The 27,143-nt window shown below is 45.8% G+C and overlaps 1 protein-coding gene across 2 annotated transcripts; it reads right to left on the bottom strand.

Moving 5' to 3' along the window:
* Window positions 1–3,049: 3,049 nt before the first annotated feature.
* On the bottom strand, window positions 3,050–26,476 carry wdr36 (WD repeat domain 36). Of its 2 annotated transcripts, none has more exons than XM_015943298.3 (22): window positions 26,222–26,476; window positions 23,157–23,184; window positions 22,981–23,081; window positions 22,770–22,887; window positions 22,548–22,680; window positions 22,303–22,357; window positions 14,658–14,790; window positions 12,913–13,088; window positions 12,713–12,833; window positions 12,572–12,637; window positions 12,391–12,480; window positions 12,157–12,299; window positions 11,912–12,029; window positions 6,695–6,860; window positions 6,418–6,526; window positions 4,740–4,819; window positions 4,522–4,629; window positions 4,203–4,434; window positions 4,011–4,130; window positions 3,835–3,916; window positions 3,360–3,547; window positions 3,050–3,276 (listed from the first exon to the last, which is right to left on the bottom strand). In XM_015943298.3, the coding sequence occupies exons 1-22, from the start codon at window positions 26,366–26,368 to the stop codon at window positions 3,127–3,129; spliced, it is 2,664 nt and encodes an 887-aa protein (XP_015798784.3). In that variant the 5' UTR covers window positions 26,369–26,476; the 3' UTR covers window positions 3,050–3,126. The 2 variants fall into 2 exon arrangements, with proteins under 2 accessions (XP_015798784.3, XP_054600600.2); XM_054744625.2 differs by lacking the exon at window positions 26,222–26,476 and adding an exon at window positions 26,066–26,186.
* Between the last annotated feature and the right edge of the window lie 667 nt (window positions 26,477–27,143).

Genomic DNA, 27,143 nt, shown 5'->3' with positions numbered 1-27,143 from the left:
CTATTCTTATTCTCCTCAATTAAAGCTGAGAAAAAAGCAGTTGTAGTTTGTCGAAGCTTATATTTATAAAGCACAAGACTATTTTTCCAGGAAAAGTAGCACTCCTCCTGGTATGTATAGCGCCATGTTCTCTCCAATTTTCTAGTTTTGTTTTAAAGTTTGTAAATGAGAATTAAACCAGGGAGCCAACTTCCTGTGCCTAATTACCTTCTTTTTTAAAGGGGCAACTTTCATGTCTCGAGAACTCAGTTATAAAAAGCTCAAATGAAGCGGAAATTCACATTTCATATCCTCAGGTTAACTTTGTATGGGTTTACACGGAAAAGAACAATAACATTGTCACACAAAGGGTTCTTTCACATTCAGCAGAAGGAAATAAAGAGAGGAATTTGAAACTGGCCCGCTCTGAAGTGGTTCTCCTCTTATCTTTCTGAGTGCTCCTTTTCTGTGGCCGTCTCCAAGCTGTCTCCAACCACCTCTCTTACCCATGGTGTCCCACAAGGTTCTGTGCTGGGGCCTCTGCTCTTCCTCCTCTGTCTGCTTCCTCTTCAGCACATCCTGAGCTCCTTCAAAGGAATCTCCTACCATCTTTATGCAGATGACTTCCAACTGTACATCTCCTTTAAGCCCCATGAGATGTCTAAGCTGCAGCTGTTACACACCTGCTTAGACTCTATCAAAACCTGGATGGTGGGAGCTTTCTTCAGCTGAATGAAGATAAGACTGAGATCCTCATCTGTGCCCCAGACAAGCTGGTTCCCAAAGTCAGAGACTCTCTTGGTCAGCTTGCTTCTCACACCAAACCTTCTGTCAGGAATCTTGGCGTGACCTTTGACCCAGCTCTCACACTGGATTCTCATGTCAGTTCTCTTGTTGGCTCTTCCTTCTTCCATCTCAGGAACGTTGCTAAGCTGAGCCCCATTCTGTCCTGCTCTGAACTTGAGATAGTTATCCACACCTTCATCTCCTCACGCTTACCCCTTCTTTCCACCGGAGCCTTCAGCAGCCGTCAGCAGCGCGAGTCGGCCGCGTCTCAGGAGCAGCATGCCGCGGCCCATACACGCCGGTTCTATTTTCTACGCGCTACGCCTCTGAAACGGGTCAAGTGCGACATTTTTGGGGAAGGAAAGATAGGAAATCGGACGCTGAAACGGAGCAAAGCTTTCCGAGATTTTCAGAATAAAGAAACGTACTGCCTTCCGGTTGCTTTACTTTTTAAAAAAGTTACTAACTGTGCGGCCCATACCGGTGTCGGTACAGGATCGGCTCGGGGTCCTTCGACCCCCGATGACGTCACATTACTGCTAATCTACTCGGCTTTCACACACACGTTTTGGAAAGGCATCAGCAGTTTTGTTAATAAATTCTTGTTTGTTAACACCTAAATGTTTTCTTTATAATTGTAATTTGTTAATAAAACACCATATTATCTTTGTTTTGTAAAGAATGTGAAACTGCATAAAACCAACATCGGACGGACAAAAAATAGAGCAGTTCTTATATGTGAAGCCACATCTGTTTGTATTCATGTGGAGTTCGTCTGTCTATTTCCTTAGTTGTTATCTAAATACATTGTTTGACTCAAAATATTGCTTGGTGTCTTTCAATAAAGTTCTTGTATTTTATTTTGCCCCATTTCATCAACATCAAGAGCTTTTGAGGGTCACCGTTTCTCATTTGCTTATATTTTACATTTCCTTTAGAAATTCAAACATATTTTCTACAAAAAGTGTTGATTTTTGGACTACAGGACTACAACTGCTAAGACTATGACCGCAAAGTTGTTCTGACCAAAATCATAACGTGATAATGTAACTTCCGTAAGCTTCATGTTCAGCCAATCAACTACTTTGATGTCATCAGCAGTCGAAGGACCCCGAGCCGATCCTGTATCGACACCGGAACATACCGGTCCATAATACCCAGACCCAATCGTTCCAGACCAGGCGATGGAAAAGAGCTATAAACACGTCGTTGTGAGGCCCCTTCTTAAAAAAGCCAACTTGGACCCCATGGTTTCAGCTAATTTAGACCCATCTCTCATCTGCCCTTCCTTTCAAAGGTTCTTGAAAAAATGTACACTCAGCTGTTGGCTTTTGGAGAACATTTCTATTTTGGAAAAATTCCAGTCGGTCTTCAGACAGCGACGTAGTGCAGACGGCTCTACTTCCTACTGACATTGCTGTCTGCTGATAGTAAGTGTCCTGTTGTACTCCTTACTGGACCTCTCGGCAGCGTTGATACTGTGGATCATGCCGTCCTTCTTCCCGTTTAAACCATGATGTTGGTATTTGTGGCACAGCACTTAACTGGGTCAAGTCCTACCTGACGGACCGGTCCTTTTCAGTTTTATTGGCAGTGGCATTGTTCGTCTTTAATGCTCTGGCCTCATCCTGCACTTCAGGCCTGAGCTTCAGCACCAGCAGTAGAGCCCTACGGTCTTCATCCCAGTTACTCTTCCAAAAATAAGAAATAAACACTGGGGCGACTGGGCTTTCTGTGAACCAGCTCCCTCTGGACTTATGCTCCATCTCCGACCCTGGCCTTTTAAATCTAAACTTAAAACCTTTTAATTCAGGAAAGCTTTTAGTGCACAGCAACGGGGACTTCTGATTCGATCCCATCTGGCTTTCTCGTCTGATTTGTGTTTTTAATGTTTACTTTTGATTTTCGGGTTTTTTTGTCATCTGTTAGGCACTTTGGCTGTCTAGTTGACTGTTTTAAAGGGCTATTTAACCAATAAATGAATGAATAATTCAGGATAAATTTAACTAAACTGCACAGAACACCAGATATGGTACTGTGACAGGGTGAGTGTCCTGTCTACTGGCTGTGTGGCCAATGAGATGCCTCTTTGGCTGACTGGTTAGCACACGTGACTCTCACCTGGGAGTCTGGAGATCGAATCCCACCGGGGTCCTCATATCTCCACCTTGCCACACATTGTTTAACTACTCGAGTACTTGTACCCAGTTACTTCTGCCCAACCCCACACCAATCACTGATCAATCAGTTCATCTTCTGCAAACAAAGCAACTCTGAAGCTCTATTCAAAAACCAGAAACTTTATTAAAACACAATCTGACTCTGCACATATGTGTGTGCACGTAAGCGTGTGTGTGTGTGTCACAGCATTGCACTCTTTGTGAATGACAGCAAACACAATGACTGGTTGAATGATGATCTAAGCTCTGCCCACCCAGCCTCCAGCCTGGATGAGAGCTGGAGCAACGCTGCCATGGCAACAGCATCCTGAGAAAGAGTGCGCAGATGGAGCTGAAAAAACAAAATATTACAGTAAACAAAAAACTGGAACCTTTTCACAATAAAAGACCAGAGAAGTTCTTTGAATGGCTCACTTTCAGGAAAAGAGCCAAGTAGGCATGACTCAGGTCAAAGTCTCGTCCAGTCGCCAGCATGCTGTCAATCATTCTAATGAAGCCAACCAAGAGGCTGCTAGCCCCGCCTCCTTCTGATGTCAGAGAGGCAAGTTCCACAGACAGCGCTGACGGCCCACATTCTCTCAGGAGGCGCAGCGGCACATCAACTGTTGGTGATGTCAAATGTTTTAAAACAATTTTCAGTCTCTCTCTCACACACACTCACACACACACACAGCAGAGGTTACAGCAGCACTTATGAGACAAAACAAAGCTTCAGAAATGAACATTGATGCCGGTTTGATGAGCAGCGTAGGCGTGACTAGTCGACTCTTCTTGGCAGAATGATTCCAAACACACTGATTTAATAAACAAGGACAGCTGGTTCAGCTGGTCTCCAGTAAACACTGCTGTGAGGTAAGGCTTTTACTTTGAAGGCCAGGTGTGTACTCACATGACCCGGAATGCAGAGCGGACTCTAGAGATGAAATGAACTCAGACCTCTGAGCCAAAGAACCCCAGGGCAGGACCTTTGACTTACACACAGGAAGTGAGAACCTTATTTAGAAGTCAGTCACATGACCCAGAGCAATGACAGTGTATTGCAGGGGTGGAGCCTGAGCTATCTACCTGTGCATCATGCGTGGTTCCTAGAGGTAACTCAAATCTAGGTGTGAGACCAGGAACTGTTGGCAGGAAGAAGGGGGCAGTGGGCGGAGCCACAGGGGGCGCTGTAGGTTTGTTCCTCTTCTGTAAATTAAAACAACAGGTAAGAAAAACACCCACCTGCTTGCTTGGCCTGCCAGCTGTAATTCAGCTCACCTTGATGGTGTCCAGGTGTAGTAGACTTTTCCAGCGGGACTCTGGCAGCAGGGACAGTGTCACAAGCTCCGCCCCCAGCTGTGCAGCTGACTGATACACATCATCAGCATCTTCTAAAGAAATGTCCTGCAATGTTTCTTCTGTGGAGACACCTGGCAGCATCTCCTCTGCTGGCTGGTAGTCAGATGGAAGGGGGTGGAGCCCCACAGGCCCACAAAGACTCCTATTGGCCCTGAAGAAGGACAAATGTAATTTAATTGGACGATACAGGGAGACTTAAGCGATGTGATCATGGTAACAATAACTGAGTGACTCAAACCAGAGGTAAACGCCAAGACTGTCCACATGAGCCGTTGCCAGGAAGTCTCCGGTCGGAGACATAGACACGCCCACAGGCGCCATGGCAACCAGAAAGCAGTCCACCAGGCTAAGAGGAAAGAAAGACCAGGCGACTGTCAAAGCTGCCAGCAGGGGGCGTGGCAACAACAAACAGGAGGGTTTGGTTTGCACAAACACCCTCAAACCTGATGCCCTCACCTTCCAGACGGGAGGTCCCAGGTACGGATGGTGCAGTCCATCCCAACGGTGACCAGCCAGCGGCTGTCAGGGCTGAAGGTCTGACGCACAAAGACAACAAACTTTAGTACTTCCTGTTACTGATCAGAGCAGAGTTTACTGTTGCTAACCACAATTCAGCCGTACTACAGTGTAGAAGGTTAGATAGGTACCATCTAGATACCAACAGATCCATCAGCCATTTATCACAGAGCTGGAGTTTTTCATCTGAGGAGCTTTGTCAATTCTGACTGGAATATGGGAGGGTCAAGTTTATAAGCTGTAGCTGTCCAAAAGAAACTACCTCTGAATAGCCCTCCTCTCCAATTCAGTCCAGTTTATTTCTAAAGCACCAAATCAGGACCAAAGCCGTCTCAAGGACCTTCACATAATAAACATCCCAATACAGGTCAGTTCATTTAACCAATATGAAAAAGTTTCCTATATAAGGAACCCAGCAGGTTGCATCGAGTCACTGACTACTAAGCAAGCATGCAGCGATAGTGGAGAGGAAAACTCCCTTTTAACAGGAAGAAACCTCCAGAGGATCCTGGCTCAGTATAAGCAGCCATCCTCCACGACTCACTGGGGATGGAGAAGACAGAGCAGACACACACACACGCACGTGCACGCACACACACACACACACAAACCAAGTAGTGTTTCTATGGCTACATTGTGATTTCTTAGTAAATATTCTATTTGGTGAGAGATAAACTTTATTGTATTTATCCTAGTGAATCTATAATTAAACGGGTAAACTAGTAGTAGCACATCCAACGTCAAAGAGTAAAAAGTTATTATCAGGAGAGGGAGAATGTTTAAGTGACTAGCAGCAGTGTGTTAGCCGATGGCCCCCTCCATGAGGCCACCACAGCTCAGCAGAACATCGTTGTAGCTTCTTCTGGGGAGAAAAACACTTAGAGAAAAAATAAAGTTAACAGCTGAAATAGCAGGAAATAATACAGTTAAAGAGCAGATTGTAGAAGAAAGTAGTCGAGTGTGGAAAGTGGTCAGTGTGTCCTCCAGCAGTCTAAGCCTATAGCAGCATAACTACAGGGATAACTCTGGATAGCCTAGCCTTTTAGATGGAGGCATGTTGAAGGTAGGGCAAGGGAGAGCCGTCTTTACCGACTGTACACTCCACCTCCCTCTACTCCCCCACTTGTCCAGATCTGGACAAACATCAGATTTTAACCATAGGCCCTATCAAATAAAAATATTTTAAGCCTAGTCTTAAAAGTAGACAAAGTGTCTGCCTCACGGACTAAAGCTGGGAGCTGGTTCCACAAGAGAGGAGCCTGATAACTACAAGATCTGCCTCCCATCGTATTTTTTGATATTATGGGAACCACCAGTGAACCTGCAGTCTGAGAGAGAAGTGCTCGGTTAGGAACGTATGGAACAATCAGGTCACTCATGTATGATGGAGCTTGATTATTTATTTTCTCTTGTATTTAATATAGCGTCTTCTAGAGTTATGGAACCCCCCCAAGGTGCTTGACAGGCCCTATCAAATAAAAATGTTTTAAGCCTACTCTTAAGACTACTTTCTTCTACAATTAACCCTGTTCTAAAGATGAATACAACATCTGGTGCCATATAATATTGTTAGCATCGTTAGCTAGCACCTTTAGATAGCATAGTTAGTGCCACAAACCATGTCGGTTATGTTGCCATGGTGACCTCCAAACTTCCTGACAACTTTTCGCATTTCGATGTCAACCACGATTAGTGTGAAGTCATCCAGTGCCATGGCGAGCATCCCGCTAATGACACACACACACACACACACACACACACACACACACACACACACACACACACACACACACACACACACACACACACACACACACACACACACACACACACACACAGCAGATTAAACAGCTGTTTCAGGTCATGTTTCTTCTTCATCTCAGGTAAACACCTACCTGTCTCTGTGAAGCCTCATGCTAGCTGGTGCCGCGTTCAGCTTCAGCTCTCCTTGTAGAGTCTTTTTCTTAAAGCGCCAGAACTTTAGCAGCCAATCAGAGCCACAGGTGAGAGTCAGCTGGTTCAGTGTATCCGTGGCAACACCTCGCACCACACCTCTGTGAGCTAGAGCAGAGGAGATGGTATTAACGCAGGCAGGCACGGCGAACCGAACACAATAATATTCATCTATCGACTCAGAACCAGAGTCCTGCAACAGGAAAATGCATAAATTATTTTTCACAGATCTGGGTCTGCACACACTGAGGAGCAGACTTGAGCTGCTATGGTCACGATTTCCAGAACAAGTCAGATCAAAACCTCATCCCACAAGTTTCATTTTCTCCTTTTATTTACATAAAAATACAAGAGAAAAATATTCAGATTTTATATTCAATATTGTGTCAGTGGCACAGGACCATGAGAGGCAGCAGGAGGAGACAACACACACCTGTGTGCTACCACTAATCAGGCCTCCCCATCCTGAGGGCGTCTGGAGGCAGATGAGGAGAGAGCTGCAATAAAACGGGTAAAGGCACTTCACCGTGTCCATGTCGGGGTCTCGGGTCGAGTTTGTAAAAATAGACCCATGCAGGACTCTGCTCTGAACTTCATGAAACAGCATGTGATTTAAAGCAGAAACTGTGTAAGAACTGGAAGACTCCATCAACACCTGATTAGGTCCAATCTGCATTAGAAACAAAAACAAACCCAGATCTGCACGCGACTCCGCCAAGGATTAGTCCAGAAACTTAGGGGGCACTTCAGACATGCATCACTGTCACACCTTTAGCTGTGTAGCGTGCTCAAGGTCTGCATTTCCCCAAATGGCCCAAAGTGAACTTTCTTCATACGGGTTAGTGATGTGTCGTTCACGGATGAAACGGCTCTTTGAAGTAACCAATCAGAGCCGGCTCAGTCTCAGAGGTTGTTTTTCTTTTTCCCCTTTCTCTCTCTTTGTCTTTAAGCCGCACGTGATTGGTCAACTCCTCGATGAGCCCTGGCTCTGCTCCTAATTTGCAGCGAGCAGGAGGAGGAGGTGAGGAGTGGGGACACGTACTGGTGTAAACTCAGAGAAGTGGGAGGAGGTCAGATGTAGATTGTTATATTTCAGGTAGCTTTATTTAGTGGTGAGTTGCTACCGTGAAGATGGACTCTAAAGTCCAAAAGTAAAGATCAGGTTCAGTTACAGAGAGCATAAGGGAAGCTGCAGCCAGTAACAGCAGCTCTTGCTTTGTTACTCTCTTTTTATACTTTGCCGTTTCTTCTGTGCGCGTTTTAATGGCCTTAAGGTGGGCGCAACTAATGCTAGCTCCCTTAAGCAGCTAACTTTTTATGGGAAACGTCAGTTCTGCCTCCAGAATTAAGCTCTTAGAGGGAACAGAGATATAAACCACATCTATCCTTTGCGATTATGGTAAATGTCCGCTCTCTCCCCAATAAAATGGTTGAGCTCTAAGCGCTGACCCGGCTGCTGCAGCGGTACTACTGAGAGCATGATGTTTTTTTACGGAGATGTGGATGAACAAGCTCATAGCAGACTCTGAGGTTTCCCTGGAAGAATTTAAACTCATGCAAGCCGACAGGAGAGCGGAGCACTACAGTAAGCAATTCAGAAATCTTGAGAAAAAATACAAATCACCACTTGATTAGTCATCCATTTGTTTGACTACTCCTCCTTGAACGCGCCCATGGGGCCCGGGCCCAGGCCTAGCCCGAACCGGACCAACCACCAGCAGGAGGAACAGGAAGGGTCCGGTGCAATGTGGATCAGGTAGCAGACTAAGGTGGGAGTTTTGGCGGTCCGATCCCCGGACACAAAAACTGGCTATTGGGACATGGAACGTTACCTCTCTGGCGGGAAGGACCTGGAGCTTGTGAAGGAGGTCGAGCGGTACCGGCTAGATATAGTCTGGCTCATCTCGACACAAAGCATTGGCTCTGGAACCCAAGTCCTTGAGAGAGGTTGGACTCTCTTTTATGCTGGAGTTGGTCAGGGTGAGAGGGTAGGGTGGGCTTTTTGTTAGACCAAGACTCTGCCTGCATGTTGGGGTTTTCTCAAGGGGACGAAAGGGTAGCATCCTTGCGCCTTCAGTTCGGGAAATGGGTCCTGACTGTTGTTTGTGCTTATGCAACAAATAGCAGTTCAGAGTACCCCCCCTTTTTGGAGTCCCTGGGACGAGTACTAGATGGTGCTCCAACTGGGGACTCCATTGCTCACGTTGGCAATGATAGCGTGACCTGGAGTGGCATGATTTGGAGAAACGGCCTGCCAAATCTGAACTCAAGTGGTGTTTTGTTATTGGACTTCTGCACAAGTCGCAGTTTGGCCATAACAAACACCATGTTCAAACATAAGGATGTCCATCGGTATGCCTGGTACCAGGGCAGCCTAGGTTACAGGTCAATGATTCACTTTGTAGTTGTATCATCTGACCAGAGACCATATGCTTTGGACACTAAAGTAAAGAGAGGAGCAGAGCTGTCAACTGATCAACACCTGGTGGTGAGCTGGATCAGATGGCAGGGCAAGATGCTGCGCAGGTCTGGTAGACCCAAATGTATTGTGAGGGTTTTCTGGGAACGCCTGGCAGATGAATCAGAAGTCCAGAAGGTCTTCAACTCCGGCAGAGCTTTGACCGCGTCCTGAGAGCAGTGGGGGATATTGACTCCGAGTGGGCCTTGTTCCGCTCTGCAATTGTTGAGGCGGCTGTTGCTAGCTGTGGTCGCAGGGTGGCCGGTGCCAGTTGTGGCAGTAACCCCCGTACCCGCTGGTGGACACCAGAGATTGGGGGAGCTGTCTAGCTGAAGGAGGCGGCCTACAGGGCAAGGCTGGTCTGTGCATCTCCAGAGGCAGCAGACACGTACAGGAGGGCTAAGAGGGGTGCAGCGGTGGCAGTTGCCGAGGCAAAATCTTGGGCGTGGGAGAAGTTTGGCGAGACCCTGGAGACAGACTATCGATCAGTTCCAAAAAGGTTCGGGCAAACCTTTCGGTGCCTCAGGAATAGAAGGCAGCAATTTGCTCACACTACGTTTACATGCAGCCAATATCCGGGTTATGATCGGGTTAAGGTCGGTATTCGGGTTTCTGAGTTGATCAGAATAACCCGTTTACAAGCATAAATAGAAAGAGTTACCCCTAACTTGCATAACCCGATTTAAATGCGGACGTTGGGGTAGCTTCAGGACGTATGGACTACGTCCAGACGCAATATGCCTCATTTCCGGTTCTTCTTGTTCCGGTATCCGTGAAAACAACATGTTTCCCAGTTCGGAAGAGAAAGCGACCGCGTTTGTTTGTGCTTTAGTTTCCTCGTCACTCCAAAAGTGTGGTGCTGTGCCGCGACTCGCCATGTTGCTCCCAACTTGTTGTTTACTTCCGGTGTTCTGGCGCAAACAAGACGTCTCGCTACTCAAAAGACCAAGATTCCTTGTGAACAGAGCATGCACAGAACACACGCTTTGATGGGGATATCCCGGTATGCGTTTACACGACCAAACATTCGGGTTAGAAAAGGGTTACCCCAGGTGTAGTAACCGGGTTTTTAAAAAACCCGTTATGAGCATATCCGGGTTTTTGGCAGTGTTTACATGGACCTGCGGAACCAGGTTATTGTGAATATTCGGGTTTTAAAAGGGTTACTGGCTGCATGTAAACGCATTTACAGTGGGGATGGGGAGCTGTTGACGTCAACTGGGGCTATAGAGCTCCGGACCCCACGTGACTCTCAGTTAGTAGACGCCTTATTGGCAGGCAAAAAAGGTAAACAAACACGGATAGTAAACATGAACGGGATCGGCTTGGATTTTACTTCATCGGAGTTTACTTCACACTTTAAAACCGAAGAAATCGTTTTATATAGTCAGAAATTAAATTGACTAAACATCTCCGACCCTTACCGTGTCCCTGGGATACTTTTTAAAAATGCCAGAAGCTGTTGGAGCGGACTTCTTACCGGACCTGGCCGGGGAACCCCTTGGGATTTCCTCGGAGGAGCTGGCCCAAGTGGCTGGGGAGAGGGAAGTCTGGGCCTCTCCACGCTTCTGCCCCCGTAACCCGACTCCGGGTTTAGACTGCCAGCATGGCCACTGCTGCTGTAGGCGAAACCGTCTGAAACGCACCGACCCTCTTCTTGCTCGCAGGCCCGCTAACCTCTCCCTCATCTGCCATAGCATGGGTTGTAAACCGTGCTGCAAAAGACGCGTTTAAACTGTAGAAATATTCACATTCATCCTTTAAATGTGTGTGCCATGTATGTGTAACGGCTGAAAAACATGCACAGACGCCCCTTTCCTCGCAGATCTTTCTTTTCCACTCAGGCTTCCGTTTACCTCTTTAACCACAGAAAAGCAGCGAGCGGGAACCGGAGGATGGAGAGGGGCGTTGGGCAGATGCAGCAGGGACAGGCCTAGCCTTCTTCACCGTGCTGCTGAGTGGTGTTGTCAGACACGAGCGTATCTGCTACAGAACTCACGTGTCCGCCGCTGTAGGCGTCGTTCAGAGGGGAGAGATGTATCTGCGTAACTAGATACGTACTCGCTACGCAAAATGGGTAGAGGCTGGCAGGTCTGCTTTAAGAATCCTCATGAATAGAACACACCTACATAACATTTCTTTTCATAAGAAACTGAAAATGTTTTTGTTTACACACTTAATTGTATAGTGACTATGAACTCTGCAACGAAGGATTGAGAATCTGTGTTTGAGGTCGAATACTGGATATCGATGAACTATGATACGAAACAATGGACATGATGTCACCATTCTGTTATATTTTATTTTCAATCTTTATTGGTGTGATTAACTCCTTTCCCGATATTAGTTTATATATATAATTTTGTTCTAGATATGTGATTTCATCTTGAGCTACTGGTATTATGGGAATTAGGGATGTGTGTGCGTGAATGTGTGTGTGTTTGTGTGTAAAGGGTATTATCCCATGTAAACAATTGTATGAAAATGTATGAGACCCCAGGAAGACTAGCATCTGCACTCAGGCAGAAGCTAATGAGGATCTCAATAAAACGAAACGAAACCTATAACCCCCCTCACTCCCTCTCTGGTATCCATGGCAACATGACACTCCCTGTAATGCCGTGTTCGGGGTTCCATCCATCTTCTCATTGGCGTCACGTTTGTCGGTTTTCTGTCATAATAAAAAAAAAGGTGACCTCACCTTTCTCATTGTCACCGTAGAAACCACGGTGCAGGCCAGACTGCAGGTTATAGACATCAACACGGCCACACGACGAGCCAATCACAGCAAAGTTTCCACAGGAAGTGATGTCAACAGCCTAGGAACAGAAGCAGGCAGTCCTTCTGAGAGGTGGGTGGAGTTAAGAGACTCATGCTCATTTAGAAAAAACAATCGCACGAGAAGGAACACAACAGAAATGATACGTTATAAGAACTCGACGTTACCGTGGCGATGGCTTCTCCTCTAGGTCCCGGGGGCTTCAGCTGATGAGCTCCCATGGTGCACCGCAGGTAGTTCCACGTGGTGACAGTCAAGCGATTGCGATGACAAGCAACAATGCCATCCCAGTCTGACTGACGAGCGACAGCTGCCAATCAACAGACGAGCACAAGGTTTTCCTAAGGACCGCCCAACACCTATGGCTCATCTGTGGGTTTGTGACGTGGCGGCACACCCACCTGAGGAAAATGCTGTTATTGCAGGAAGTCGCAGCTCGTCGTATGAAAGACCTTTCTTCTTCTTTTTTTCTTTCTTCTTGCTGACGGAACCTGGAAAATGTTGGATGAAAACTAAACTCCGTGAGAATCCTCATCTGGTGACCGCGGTTCTAAGCAGAACTTGGTGGAGGAGGGAACCGACCATGACCCAGGTTCTTGTTGAAGCGCTCATGCACGGTGGAGAACGACTGCAGCGTCCCATCCTGACCTGCAGAGAGCAGCACAACTTTCTTCTTCTGAAAACATCAAGGGTCACATGATTGTTTAATCCAGTGGCTTTTACCAGCACTGAGGATGTTCTTTCCGTCGTTACCATGGTGACGGATGGTTGTAGGAGGGGCGCTGTGGCCCTGACGACAACGCAGAAGTCTGGCTCCACCTCCCTCTTGATCAAAGATCCACACCTGAGATAAAACAGCTCTAGTGATTTGTCAGGCGTTCACGTAGCGCTCTAATTGTTTGTTTGTTTGTTTGTTTGTTTACCTTGATGGCGTTATCGGCTCCATTGGTGACCAGTAGCGGCTCTCCATGCAGGAACGTTGCTCCAGCAACAGCTGTTTTGTGGGCGTGTCTCTGCTGATTTATCAGCTGCTGGCGTTCTAAGTCCCAAAATGCAATGTGGCCCTGAGGACTGCCTGATGCCATGATGGGTGGGCCATCTGACTCAGAGAACACAGCAGGAACACGTGTTTGTGCGACATGAAGGTGCAGAGGAGAACCCTCAGTGGGGTTAAGACATGATCCTACAGAACCACAGACTGGAATTCCCATCATTCCTAACCAGGTTCAGGTCCCACCCTCTGGATTTAAAGTTCTAAATAAATCTACTTTAAGTCCCAACTCGGGTTAGACGGACCTGGTTTGGGCTGACATCTCCTGATTCGGCGAGCGTGTCTCCATGTTCAGGGCTGAGGCGAGGCCTCATCTTTGACACGGCATCACCTGCTGCTGAAAACCACCGCTGCAGCAGGAAAGCTACAGCTAACGCTGACCCGAACCCACTTTCCACCGTCTCAGAGGGTCATCCTTCTTCGGGCCGGACTGTTCTCCGAACGCCATGTGACACGCGAGGTTAAGTTGTATTTTACACGTATAAGTTTCAATATAAATGTATAATGAGCCTTTTAGTCTGTTTATTTATCGGTTTAATTAAATATGAAGTCGCTGCCGGCTCCTGACCCGCCATCCTTTTGAAAATACCGCGCTGTTCCCTGACATTCTTGACCAAGGCTAGGCTACAAGACACCTCCTGTGTATTCTTGGTCAGCTAGCTAAACAGTTACACGCCGCGCTAGCACATGAACAGGGTATCTGCAGGTTTAAGGGAGCCAAATTTAAGGCTTTTAAGACCTTTTTTAAGACCACTTTGACCAAATTTAAGCTATTTTTTTTTTAAATTAAACTTAAGTTATAATTTCCAGCTATTGCCTGGAACCGGTGCTAACCACGTCGTGAACGTGGGATTAGCCATTCAGTTACCATTAATGTTGCACTTCCCCATGGCGCAAACTCCCACTAGCATGCTCATCTAAAAATAGCCCCCTTTCACAACCAACCGAATGTATACGGTTCCGCTTATGCCAATATCATACACAAAAAATGCCAAACTAACTAGAAATTCATGAAAATTTTATAGAAATAAAAGAATCTCGTTTATTGGGTCTTTGGTAATTTAAGACCTTTGGAAACTATTTAAGGATTATTTGTCATTTTTAAGGATTTTTAAGGCCTTAAATTTGGAAAAGCTAATTTAAGACTTTTTAAGACTTTTTAAGGACCCGCGGATACCCTGATGAACATTGGAACACGCCTTGGCGGTTCCTGATGATGTATCTCCTAGGCACGGACGTAATTTTCACTTTAGAAGTGGGGGGGACACGGAGTGGGGGGGGGGGGGATCTTTACAGTATGCTCTAATGGGAAACAGGCTTCAACACAAACGGTTGTTTTCTGCTTGGTCCTAGAGCTCAACTAATGTCAATTTAATATAGCGTAATATTGTTTTTGGATGGTAAAAAGTGCAGGGGTCAAAACTTGACTTTGGAAAAAGTGGGGGGGACATGTCCCCCCTGTCCCCCCCAAAAAATTACATCCATGCTCCTAGGCAATAGGGGTAGGACCAAGGCATCAAGGCGAGGTTCCTTGGCACCGACAACAGCCACAGTCAGGATTTAAGTCTGAACCAGCTTCCTATCCTTCTGAGTAAATAAAGCTGAGGTGCAGCATACCTGTCCTGAAGGCCAGTGAGCTGATTGGTCCCCAGTCCTGCGTAAAGCTCATGAGCGTCTCGTCCAGTCGGATGTTGTGAATGACGATGCGGCCCGTTGCCATGCCAACACCAACCACATCCACCGCAGGACTCTGAAAAAGGACGTCTTTGTTTAAAGTGGTAGGTGACAGTCTCCATGAGGGCGACGGAGGTCAGTTATTAGCCTGATTTACAGACACGAATTTTGTTTCATCAGGTCTCACGTAGGCCTTCCAGAACGAGCTGCTCCAGCCACGCTACATCATATCATGTAAGAGCCAAAGTCTAGAGCTAGTGACCATTGTGTTTTCTTCTTTTCTCCAGAAAACACCCGACTGAGGTACAGACAGAACAGATGCTAGAGGACAGAAAAACATGCAAAAAAAGATCCAACAGAAGATATTAAGAAAAACATCAAAAATGACTGAAACCACAAGAAAAAAGGTAAATAACAGAAAAAATGTACAAACGCTGATTTCCTACCAAAAATATACATTACCCCAAAACACACAAACCGACCCCCCCACTTAGACAGCTGATGGGCTAAACCTTCAGCCGACTAACACAGACCAACACTGTAAAACAGCACAGAACCGGCAAAAGGAGACAGAATAGTAATCTCACACAACGTTACATCCCCGTTCACAAACAACACCAACAGAATCAGGACTACACTCCCCGAAAGACGCCATCCAACGCCTTCTCCAAATCCACAAACACACGTAGACTGGTTGGGCGAAATCACACGCCCCCTCCAGGACCCCCTAAGGATACAGAGGTGGTCCAGTGTTCCACGATGTGGAGTTGGAAATGTCCAGAGTGCTTTGTCCGCTGTTAACTGTGCGTTTTCCACCCCAGGACACGGGCTCTGTGACCTTGCTACCAAGCAGGGAAGCCATAAAAAAATCCCTTCTCCTGACACCAGGGCTTCATTTGAGCCGGATCCTGCCGGAACAAGATCAGGTAACTATTTTATTTTGAAAGGACCGTTACGGCAACTGTCTGCTAGGATCCAACAACTCACGCCACAAACTTGTGCTATACGCAGCGTCCGAATTACGGGTGAGCTAAAGGAGCTCCTGGAAGCCCTCAACACACCCGGGGGAGCCCGATCGATGCTGGTTCTGCTTATATTACATTATCTATGTGGACTCTCCGGGGATTATTTCTACCTGAGAGGCGCAGAGCTCTGATCATTGACACGCTCCAGACATCTGCGTCCTGAGCACGGCCACAGTAACATTATCAAATCAGGTGTCGCCACCTCAAAAACTAACACGTGATCGTTCATGTCGGCTCATTTCCTTTAGTGTTTTCTATCTTTTATTTGTGCCTGATGCTTTTCGCTGCTGCGGAGCGGAGCGCATCACCTGTTTCGTCCTCCGGTGACATCACCGCACCAGGTGATGCACTCCTCTGTTTTAGCGGTCGGTAGATCTTTTAGAACTGCAGTTCAAAGGTAACTCATGAGGTGAATATAAATGAACCCAGGTAGCAGTTTCTCTTTAGGATTGAGAGGAGATGCAGGAAGATAATAAACAGACAGGATAGAAAAATAGTCAAATAAAAACAAGTTAGTTTTTGTACCTGGTGGTTGCAACAAACAGACACCATTGAAGGTAATCAGAAGTGAGGAACAGAAAATTAAATAATTATTTTAATGTTTAGAGCAGCAGGAACTCAGAGTTAAAGATGTGTGTTAACTTTGAAAATGTGGACACAATTTTAAGCCCCACCCCCTCCGCGCGTTCCGGCATCAGTTTTACCCTTAGTGAGCTTTGATTTGACGTCAGTATTTGCGTTCCGGGAACGTTTGATTTAGCACGGTCCCTGACGCCCTGATCTGGCCCGAACCTCACATCCTTCAGCAGACGAGACTTTTACTCTTATTTTAGACTCATAAATGATTTCTTTCAACCCAAAGGTTGTTTAAAATCATATTCTGTTATCTACAATGAACGGTCTACCTAAGGTTGACCACAAAATTCTAATAATCAAACTGGAGAAATATGGGTTTAGGGGTGTGGTATTGGATTGGATAAAAAGCTATGCGATGAATCGACAGCAATATGTACAAATAAATTAGTTTAAATCTAAATTGATGGATATTGAATGTGGAGTACCCCAAGGATCAGTATTGGGACCAAAATTGTTTATAATGAATATAAATGATATTTGTAAAGTATCGAAGATGCTAAAGTTTGTAATTTTTGCAGATGATACCAATATACTTTGTTCAAGTGGGGGAATTCAACAGGTTGTGGAGGTGATCACACAGGAGTTAAAGATATTAAAGACGTGGTTTGATAGAAACAAATTGTCCTTAAATTTAAATAAAACAAAATTTATGTTATTCAGAAACTATAAGAAAAACATTAACATTGAAATTTGTGTTGATAATGTGTATCTAGAAAGGGTTAATACCATAAAATTTCTTGGTGTGATCATTGATCATAAGGCCTGTTGGAAATCACACATCACTTATGTGAGGGGAAAGTTAGCACGGGGCATTGCTGTCTTGGGGAAAGTAAAACATTTTCTGGATAGGAAAACATTATATATGTTATATTGTGCTTTCATATTACCATACATGAGTTATTGTGTAGAGGTTTGGGGAAACACATATAAAAGTAATATTCAGACTATCATCATAATGCAGAAAAGGGCTATTAGACTAATAAATCAGGGGGGGTATAGGGCTCGCACAAACGCACTCTATATTAAGACGCAAGCTTTAAAATTCCAGGACCTGGTCAAGTTTAAAACAGTGCAAATAATATATAAGGCAAGGAAAGGGATGCTCCCAATTGAAATAAGTAAATGGTTCTTAGAAAGAGAAGGGAGGTATAATTTTAGAGGGAAGTGGAATTTAAAAGTACAAAGAGTAAGAACAAAATTGAAAAGGATGGCTATTTCAATAGCGGGTGTTAAATTCTGGAATGAGTTAACAGAAGAAATAAAGGTCAGTAGTGACATAAACCAGTTTAAAATAAAACTCAAAAAAGAAATGTTAAATAAGTATAAGAATGAAGAAAATGCAATTAACCCAGGACGGCATGCAAACCGATGTTTAATCTCTTCTACAAATTAGAAAATCTAAATACAGTTCTAGTTGAACATGAGAATTATTATTATTATAATTTGTTTTTTTTTGAAGGCATTGTAAACATTTTGTTGTTTAAATTTAGATGATGAGGATGTAAACCTGAGGGGGTGGGGCTAAATAAGTATACACTTCTCCCTACTCCTTTTCAAACAACTGCATGGAATGATTTTATGAAATGTTGGTGAATGTATATGTTTGAAATAAATGAACCGAATAAAGTGATTTATTGATTCATTAATCAACATAAATGCTTCTCATTTCAGATCCTAAACACACTAAATGAGTCTACTTGATGATTTGTGTATTACGTGCAGGTGAAGGTTCCCACTCATACAGGTCACGGTAACCCAAGCAGACTTCTTTGGTTTCTTGAAGACGCCTGGCTTCTCACCTCTCCTCTTTGGGCTGAACCCGGCCGGGCTCCGTGGGTAAAAGCCCGGCCACCAGGCACAAAGCCTCGGACAGCTTAGCTCCTAGGATCACTGATGTTAAGTTTCACCAGCAACTAAACCATTTTATTGCTGCTTTTTTCAAATTGTGACATTTCTAACTTTTAATAAATTTTTACACATGTGACGTGATTTAAAGGCATGTTTTGGATCGACATTTGGAGGATTCAGTTGGCAGATTCAGGAGGAGCGATGTGGTTTTCGTCCAGGCCGTGGAACACTGGACCAGCTCTGTACCCTTAGGGGGATCCTGGAGGGTGCGTGAGAATTCGCCCAACCAGTCTACATGTGTTTTGTGGATTTGGAGAAGGCGTTTGACCGCGTCCCTCGGGGGGCCCTGTGGGGGGTACTCCGGGAGTATGGGGTACCAGGCCCTCTGATACGGGCTGTTAGGTCCCTGTATGACCGGTGTCAGAGCTTGGACCACATTGCCGGCAGTAAGTCGGGCTCGTTCCCAGTGAGAGTTGGACTCCGCCAAGGCTGCCCTTTGTCACCGATTCTGTTCATAACCTTTATGGACAGGATTTCTAGGCGCAGCCAAGGTGTGGAGGGCATCCATTTTGGTGGCCTGAGGATCAGGTCTCTGCTTTTTGCAGATGATGTGGTCCTGTTGGCTTCATCAGAACATGACCTTCAGCTTTCGCTGGAGCGGTTCGCAGCCGAGTGTGAAGCAGCTGGGATGAGAATCAGCTCCTCTAAATTAGGGATGTCCCGATCCGATCACATGATCGGAAATAAGCCCAATCACGTGGTTTCAGACTGATCGGGACTCGGGCTTTACTTCCCGGTCCAAGCCCCGATCCGGAGTTGGATACTGGGTTCAAATTACAGGAGAGCAACTTGGTTCTCCTTAAAGGTTTTCAGGCTCCCCTGATGCCCTTAACTTACACACCCAGAAGGAGCACCAAAGAGATCCAGTTTCTACCTTTATTATATTATTTACATGGAGTCAGCGTAGCGGGGATTCTTCTGAGCAGAGATGCAGAGCGGCAGGCAGACCGCTGATCATTCATGAACTCCAGCTGCGCTCTGCATACGGCCACAGTAACACTTCCTAAGTTTCTAAGTGGCGTCACCAAAAAATATATAATTAACACACAGTCATTCGTGTCCGTTCATTTTCTCTCTGGTAAGTTCTGTCTGTTATTTGAGCATGACGTGTGGATGCGCTCACGCTGCAGCGCTCGTCACTAGCGCAGCCGGGCAGCGCGGCGCACACTCCGCCTTTTTTTGCGGTCAACAGATCAATTTGATCTGCTGGTTAAAAAGTTACTTGTGAGGTGAAAAAGAAGGAAGCAGGCAGGAGTTTGTCTGGAGGACTGGGAGATGCAGGAAGATCAGAGACAGACAGGACAGGAAGATCAGAGAGACAGGACAGGAAGATCAGAGACAGACAGGACAGGAAGATCAGAGACAGACAGGACAGGAAGATCAGAGAGACAGGACAGGAAGGTCAGAGAGACAGAACAGGAAGATCAGAGAGACAGGACAGGAAGATCAGAGAGACAGGACAGGAAGATCAGAGAGACAGGACAGGAAGATCAGAGAGACAGGACAGGAAGATCAGAGACAGACGGGACAGGAAGATCAGAGACAGACAGGACAGGAAGATCAGAGAGACAGGACAGGAAGATCAGAGACAGACAGGACAGGAAGATCAGAGACAGACAGGACAGGAAGATCAGAGACAGACAGGACAGGAAGATCAGAGAGACAGGACAGGAAGATCAGAGACAGACAGGACAGGAAGATCAGAGACAGACAGGACAGGAAGATCAGAGACAGACAGGACAGGAAGATCAGAGAGACAGGACAGGAAGATCAGAGAGACAGGACAGGAAGATCAGAGAGACAGGACAGGAAGATCAGAGAGACAGGACAGGAAGATCAGAGAGACAGGACAGGAAGATCAGAGACAGACGGGACAGGAAGATCAGAGACAGACAGGACAGGAAGATCAGAGACAGACAGGACAGGAAGATCAGAGAGACAGGACAGGAAGATCAGAGACAGACAGGACAGGAAGATCAGAGAGACAGGACAGGAAGATCAGAGAGACAGGACAGGAAGATCAGAGAGACAGGACAGGAAGATCAGAGACAGACGGGACAGGAAGATCAGAGAGACAGGACAGGAAGATCAGAGAGACAGGACAGGAAGATCAGAGACAGACGGGACAGGAAGATCAGAGACAGACGGGACAGGAAGATCAGAGAGACAGGACAGGAAGATCAGAGACAGACGGGACAGGAAGATCAGAGAGACAGGACAGGAAGATCAGAGAGACAGGACAGGAAGATCAGAGAGACAGGACAGGAAGGTCAGAAACAGACAGGACAGGAAGATCAGAGAGACAGGACAGGAAGATCAGAGAGACAGGACAGGAAGATCAGAGAGACAGGACAGGAAGGTCAGAGACAGACAGGACAGGAAGGTCAGAGAGACAGGACAGGAAGATCAGAGACAGACAGGACAGGAAGATCAGAGACAGACAGGACAGGAAGATCAGAGAGACAGGACAGGAAGATCAGAGAGACAGGACAGGAAGATCAGAGAGACAGGGCAGGAAGGTCAGAGACAGACAGGACAGGAGGATCAGAGAGACAGGACAGGAAGGTCAGAGACAGACAGGACAGGAAGGTCAGAGAGACAGGACAGGAAGGTCAGAAACAGACAGGACAGGAAGATCAGAGACAGACAGGACAGGAAGATCAGAGACAGACAGGACAGGAAGATCAGAGAGACAGGACAGGAAGGTCAGAAACAGACAGGACAGGACGATCAGAGACAGACAGGACAGGAAGATCAGAGAGACAGGACAGGAAGATCAGAGAGACAGGACAGGAAGATCAGAGAGACAGGACAGGAAGACAGGAAAATAAAAACCAAGAAAACAAAACAAAGCTCTTAAAAAAATAAAAAGTAGGTAGATTGATCCCACTACACGTTTGTACCTGTATACAGCAATAACTTATCAGCATGTTTATATAGTCGATACAATTCAGATCGTCTTCAAAACTCCGTCCCATGTCCAGGGATGTATCTAAGCATTTTGGGGGCCGAGGCAAAATAAACCCCTGCCAGGTATTTTAAGTTGAAGTGCGATCTGTTTTTATATTAGACTTTTTATATTTGCAATAAAGTCCAAAAGTGAAGAATTTATGTTATTTATTACTTGTTCAAGCTACCTCACAGAAGTGATCTGTTGTTAAAAATTTAAATAAAAGGTAATTAAATAAAAAAGAAGGAACATTCTGGAACTGTTTCTTCCTTTTCTTCTTATTTGTTTTTTTATGTATCAAAAGTATCGGATCGGGACTCGGTATCGGCAGATTCTCAAAATCAAATGACTCGGACTCGAGGGCAAAAACACCTGATCGGGACATCCCTACTCTAAAACTGAGATCATGGATTTGAGTCAGAAAAGGGTAGAATGTCTTCTCCGGGTCAGGGATGAGGTCCCGCCCCAAGGGGAGGAGTTTAAGTATCTCGGGGTCTTGTTCACGAGTGAGGGAAAACTGGAGCGTGAGATCGATAGGCGGATCGGTGCTGCATCTGCAGTGATGCGGGCGTTGTACCGGTCTGTCGTGGTGAAGAGAGAGCTGAGTCAGAAGGCGAAGCTCTCGATTTACCTTCCAGCTTTAAGACCTGTGTCGAAAATGCCCAAGTCCATCCTTATGTGAGCACCTGTGTGTATCTGTGTGTGTACACGCGCTTGTATCTGTAAGGTTTCTCTATAGGAGCGTCCAATAGAGAGTGAGGGGCCGCAGATCCGCCCCCAAAGATGTGTAGGAGATGGAGGGAGCTCCGATGGATGGATGTTGAGTTCAGATTATTTCATCGAGTAATACCTGTGGTTAGCCGGCTCGTTTAAGCCGCGCCATGTTTTTGGATCCTACCACTGGAAAGAATCAGAATCGGGAATCGATAGGAACCAGAATCAAAACGAGGAATTGGAATCATTCAAATTCAAACGACACCCAACCCTACTGTTAACATTATTCATAATCAACAAGTCGTGTCCAGAAAAGATCAGGCCTGGACTCAGAGGACAGGTGGATCAGACTGACCTGCTGCAGAACGGTGACTCCAGCCGACCATCCAGGAAACACGTACAGCAGCTTACTGAGGAAGAGGTGTAAGTTTACTCATGTGTCACATCATCATCATCATCATCGTCATCATCATCATCATCATTGTTAGCGAGACAGATGCCAACAAGGGTTTGCTTGTTTGGTCCCATGAAGACAAACTTCTTCTGAACAACACAAAAACAGGAAGTGGATCGTTGCCATGGCTGTCAGGTTGGTCTTACCTGGTCTTGATGTTCCAGAGCTGCAGTGCACCCTGGGAGCTGCCCAGCAGCACTTTATTCAGGTAAGTGCTGGGATGCATCATGGCAGATATATCAAAGGTGTTCGGATCAAAGTGCAGCTGCAAGTAGATGTCTGACAGACGCAGAGAGCAAAGCATGATGGGTAACAGGAACACTGGAGCAGCAGGTGAATGTGCCTGCAGCTCCAGCCCCTCGGCTCACCTCCTCCCTGGACGTCCCACACTATGACATCACCACTGTTGTCAGAAGAGATTAGCTGATCGCCCATTGGCAGCAGCAGACACACGTTCTGTTTGTGACCAACGTATTGAATCACCACCTGTACGGAAAGCAGAAAAGCTCAAAACTAACAGGTGAGGTCAGACAGAAGCACAAAAACAAAAGAAAAAGAAAGGATGAAGACAAATGTCACCTCTTTGTTTCTGGCAAATGCGTACACCGTCCGCCCGCTAGCAGCAAACACGAGCATCCTGTCAGCTGCCAAGCAACTGATGTCATCTTTCAGACTGTTACCTAGGCAACCACACAGTGTTAGATCACAGAAGCTCAAACATGGCTGGATCATGGGAAAAAATGTAGATCACTCACTGACTGAAACGATCCCCAATCGGCTCACCTGAAGAGAATGAATACTTGGGTTTAGATTACATTACACAGATACACACATATGTATACAGGTATGTACACAGGTATGGCTACAGGTATATACACAGTTATGTACACAGGTATGGACACAGGTATGGATACAGGTATGTACACAGGTACAAACATATGTATACAAGTATGTAACCAGGTATGTGTTCGGGTATGTACCCAGGTACAGAGGTATGTATACAGGTATGTATAGGTATGCAGGGTTTCTCCCAGAAAAGGAGTTAAGCCTGGCTGCTTCAGCCGTCGGGGGGGGGGGGGGGGGGGAGAGATTCGCGCGCTCCATTCTGCAGCCCTCCTCTGTGAGAGCGGGGGTGGGGTGGTTGCACACGTTCCTCTGCTGTTTCTCACCAGTATCAGCTGATGGAGGGCTCTGGTTTTGCTGTGCACGGTAGGGTCGGGGAGGGGGCGGGGCATGAGGCTTAGCCTGGTGGGTGGGAAAGTAAAGCCTGGTGGGCCGCCAGGCTTATAAAGCACTGGAGGAAACCCTGGGTATGTACCCAGGTACACACATATGTTTACAGGTATGTACCCAGGTACACAGATATGTATACAGGTATGTACTCAGGTACGCACATATGTATACAGGTATGTGCCCAGGTACACAGATATGTATACAGGTATGTACCCAGGTACGCACATATGTATACAGGTATGTACCCAGGTACACACATATGTATACAGGTATGTACCCAGGTACACACATATGTATACAGGTATGTACCCAGGTACACACATATGTATACAGGTATGTACCCAGGTACACACATATGTATACAGGTATGTACCCAGGTACACACATATGTATACAGGTATGTACCCAGGTACACACATATGTATACACTGTATTTTTATCTGTATCTTGTGATACAATGTTTTAATTTTCTGGATTTAATGTTTCATGTTTTTACTTGATCTGTGTAGTGCCTTGGAGGCATCTTTTTGCCTGAATGGCGCGATTTATAAATAAAGTTGAGTTGAGTTCAAAGCACACAGCATATAAACTACATTTCCCATAATGCATGGCGATTGCATTAGCAGTGCAGTGACAGTATTTCCCCACTAGGTGGCAGTGTTTCCACATCCAGGTTTAATTAATGCAACAAGAGAAAATAACTTTCCACAAATGATCCCAACATGTCCAGGAAGGGAAGGGTTGGTGCAGAAGGAAGGTGTTTCAACAAAGATGGAACATGTTGATGATAGAGGGCAAAAAAACGGTATGTTTACGGTCATTAGCGTCCATGCTACTAGCATCAGCGGTACCTCTTCTTACTCAGCCCCGAGTTTAATAGCTCACTAATCTGTTCTTGGCCGGCAGACAGCACACCGACCAACTTCCACCCAGATGATTTAACTCCAGTTTAGCAACGCTCCACCAGCAGGCCTCTGTGGCTGCTGCAGCTTCTCTCTCTCACTGACCAACAGCGTGGTCCAGCTGCTCTCCATGTTCAGCAGCACTTATCTATGTGTGCACCTGCTCTCTGTGATGAAGATGAACAGGTCTTCCTCAGCTCCGAGCCAACCCCACAGGTGCAGGTGTGGGAGCAAACTGGGCTTGGGTTATTTTTCTGCTCCAAAAGCATGAAAGGTAAAAGGTGAGATTAAGTTTACCGACTTTAAAACAGGAACTGGAAAAACTACAGATAAAAGAATAGAAAGTGCCTTTATTTTCCCTCAGTGGGAAAGCAGCAATAACATTTATTACAGGAGCAAAAACAGAGTAAAAAATAAAAACAAGAAAACACTATATAGAAACACCAAAGATTAAAACGTTGTAAAAAGCTGAATATTTTAGGGAATAAAACTATTTTTAATAAGTGAGACCACTGATGTGTGCTTTGTTTAACATGGATTTGCTCGTGTGTAATTTGGTTATTCCACATTCGGTGTTACTGCTAAAATCTGTTGGTTTCCAAATGAAAAGGCTCAACATACAGATCTGGAGACTAAAAGAGCACGTTTAGCGTCACTTTTTAAAAATATCGCGTTTAGCCCGCGACTTGGTCCCAGTGGGAGTTTGAGTTCGACACCCCTGGTTTACTGGTTAATGGAGTCACTCAGACCCCAGCGCCCTCTGTAGCCAGAACATCACACTTGCAACTTCAGAGTGGCGGGCCGTTAGCCTGGCCTGCCAGACTCGTGCCCTACACAGAGAACAAGTCTGGTACCTCACAGGCAGAGAGGCACATGAGGGGCGGGACTAGGCAGCACAAAAACAACCAATCAGAAAACAGACGGAAACACCGACTGTACCGCGCAACGCTGTAGGTTTTTTTGCTGTAGTAAAAAAAATGGCGTCTGGCGACAGCGCTAGCATCTTCCTTTAGAAGAAAGGCTTTTAGTGCTTCTACTTGTTTTAAAGACATCCAAGTCATTTAGAACAGATGAAAGAGCCGCAGCGAGCTCCGCTTCAGTCGCCATGTTTATGACACTGCATGCTGCTCAGCGCTGATTGGCTCGGTTAGAATTCTCAGGGGCGGGGTTATTGAATAGGAGAGTTCCCAGAGCCTTTCTCTGTGCAGAATTAAACAGAGGAGGAGTCTGGCGGGCCAGGCCAGCACTGAACTGCCACACTAATGATTATGTCCACATCAGTGTGTCCCAGCCCTGGTCCTCAGGCCACACTGACCTGCATGCTTTCATGTCTCTGCTTCAGCACACCTGATTTACATCTGCTCGTCAGGACATCAAGTGCTGCAGATGCCTGTTAATCACTCATTCATTTAGGTCAGGAGGTGTGTGGCAGCGGGAACACACTAGCCGCTGCTTTATGTGCGAGTCAGAACTGTGTGTATGGAAAAGGTCGGCCTGAACCAAGAAGCTCGAGTGGACCAGGAGCTTACCAAAGGTTCATCTTCATCCCAAACTCACCAGCCGGACCAGCAGCGCCATCAGCCGCGGGCCAGGCTGCAGACACGCGGACTCAGGCGGGTTAGCTAAAGCAGCCAAAAGCCTACCGCTGAGCAGGCTCCAGAACGGATCAATAAGTCTCAACTTACGTTAAACGTGTGGAAGCTTCGTCCGACTGACGTCACCACGTAGAACTCTCGGTGCTTCAGGTGGTACCGGATCGCATGCGGAACGTGGTCCGAGTAAAGGCCGACAACCCGAAACCCGGAGAACAAGCAGCTGCCGCCTCCCGGCATGATTACCGGAGTCTATACAAACAAACTCACACACGCTGGAACCGCGGTGGAAGACGGGACACATGCAGCCGCGTAGAGGGACCGAGTCCGTGTAGAAACACATCCCAAAGCTCAAAGGTTCCGCTCGGAAGCGGAAACAGAAAAAGAACAAATTTAGATTTTCAAATTCATATACGTAAAATATGTATTTACAATCCTACATTCGAATAAGTTACATTTTGAGTGTTTTAATGCCATCATACATTAAACCTTGTACTGACTTACGGCATAGAGTGTGAGGATATAACTTTTTTTATTGAACATCAATCACATTACACTTTAATAACAAACAATAACACTCAGTAGGCAACCAACAACTTTCATCAAATCCAATTGGAAAAAGTCTAAGCAGCAGAAATAACCAGATTTATAAATAATAAAGTATAAGGTAAAGTAACAGACAGAGGACTTTAGTTCAAGAAATCTTCAATAAAACTGACAAGTTCAACAGCCTGTATATTATTTACCTTTTAAAGGGATTGCAAAAACGAATAAAATAATTTTTGGGATAAAGGCAGACTTGGCTTCACTTTCATAAAACTGCATTTGTGAATAAAGAATTTCCCAAAAAATTATCAAATTGTTAACAACGAATTAAATCTGTTTATTTTTTTCTATACAACCAAACTGAATAATATTATATGTGAATAAGGGGATATTGCAACTCCTTTTGGATAATAGCAAATTGTATAAATCTGACCAAAAGGTATTTACAGAGTTGCAATTATAGAAAAGG

Source organism: Nothobranchius furzeri, chromosome 6, assembly GCF_043380555.1.
Source record: "Nothobranchius furzeri strain GRZ-AD chromosome 6, NfurGRZ-RIMD1, whole genome shotgun sequence".
Lineage (NCBI taxonomy): Eukaryota > Metazoa > Chordata > Actinopteri > Cyprinodontiformes > Nothobranchiidae > Nothobranchius > Nothobranchius furzeri.
This window is presented reverse-complemented; position numbering and strand designations above follow the sequence as displayed.

What these genes read in the sequence shown, in the direction of transcription:
- wdr36 (XM_015943298.3), bottom strand. Translation starts at nt 26,368, where the DNA reads ATGCCGGGAGGCGGCAGCTGCTTGTTCTCCGGGTTTCGGGTTGTCGGC. An exon ending in AATAACAGCATTTTCCTCAG is followed by an intron (nt 12,300 to 12,390) that starts GTGGGTGTGCCG and finishes GTTGATTGGCAG; the next exon opens with CTGTCGCTCGTCAGTCAGAC. An exon ending in TACACCTGGACACCATCAAG is followed by an intron (nt 4,131 to 4,202) that starts GTGAGCTGAATT and finishes TTTAATTTACAG; the next exon opens with AAGAGGAACAAACCTACAGC.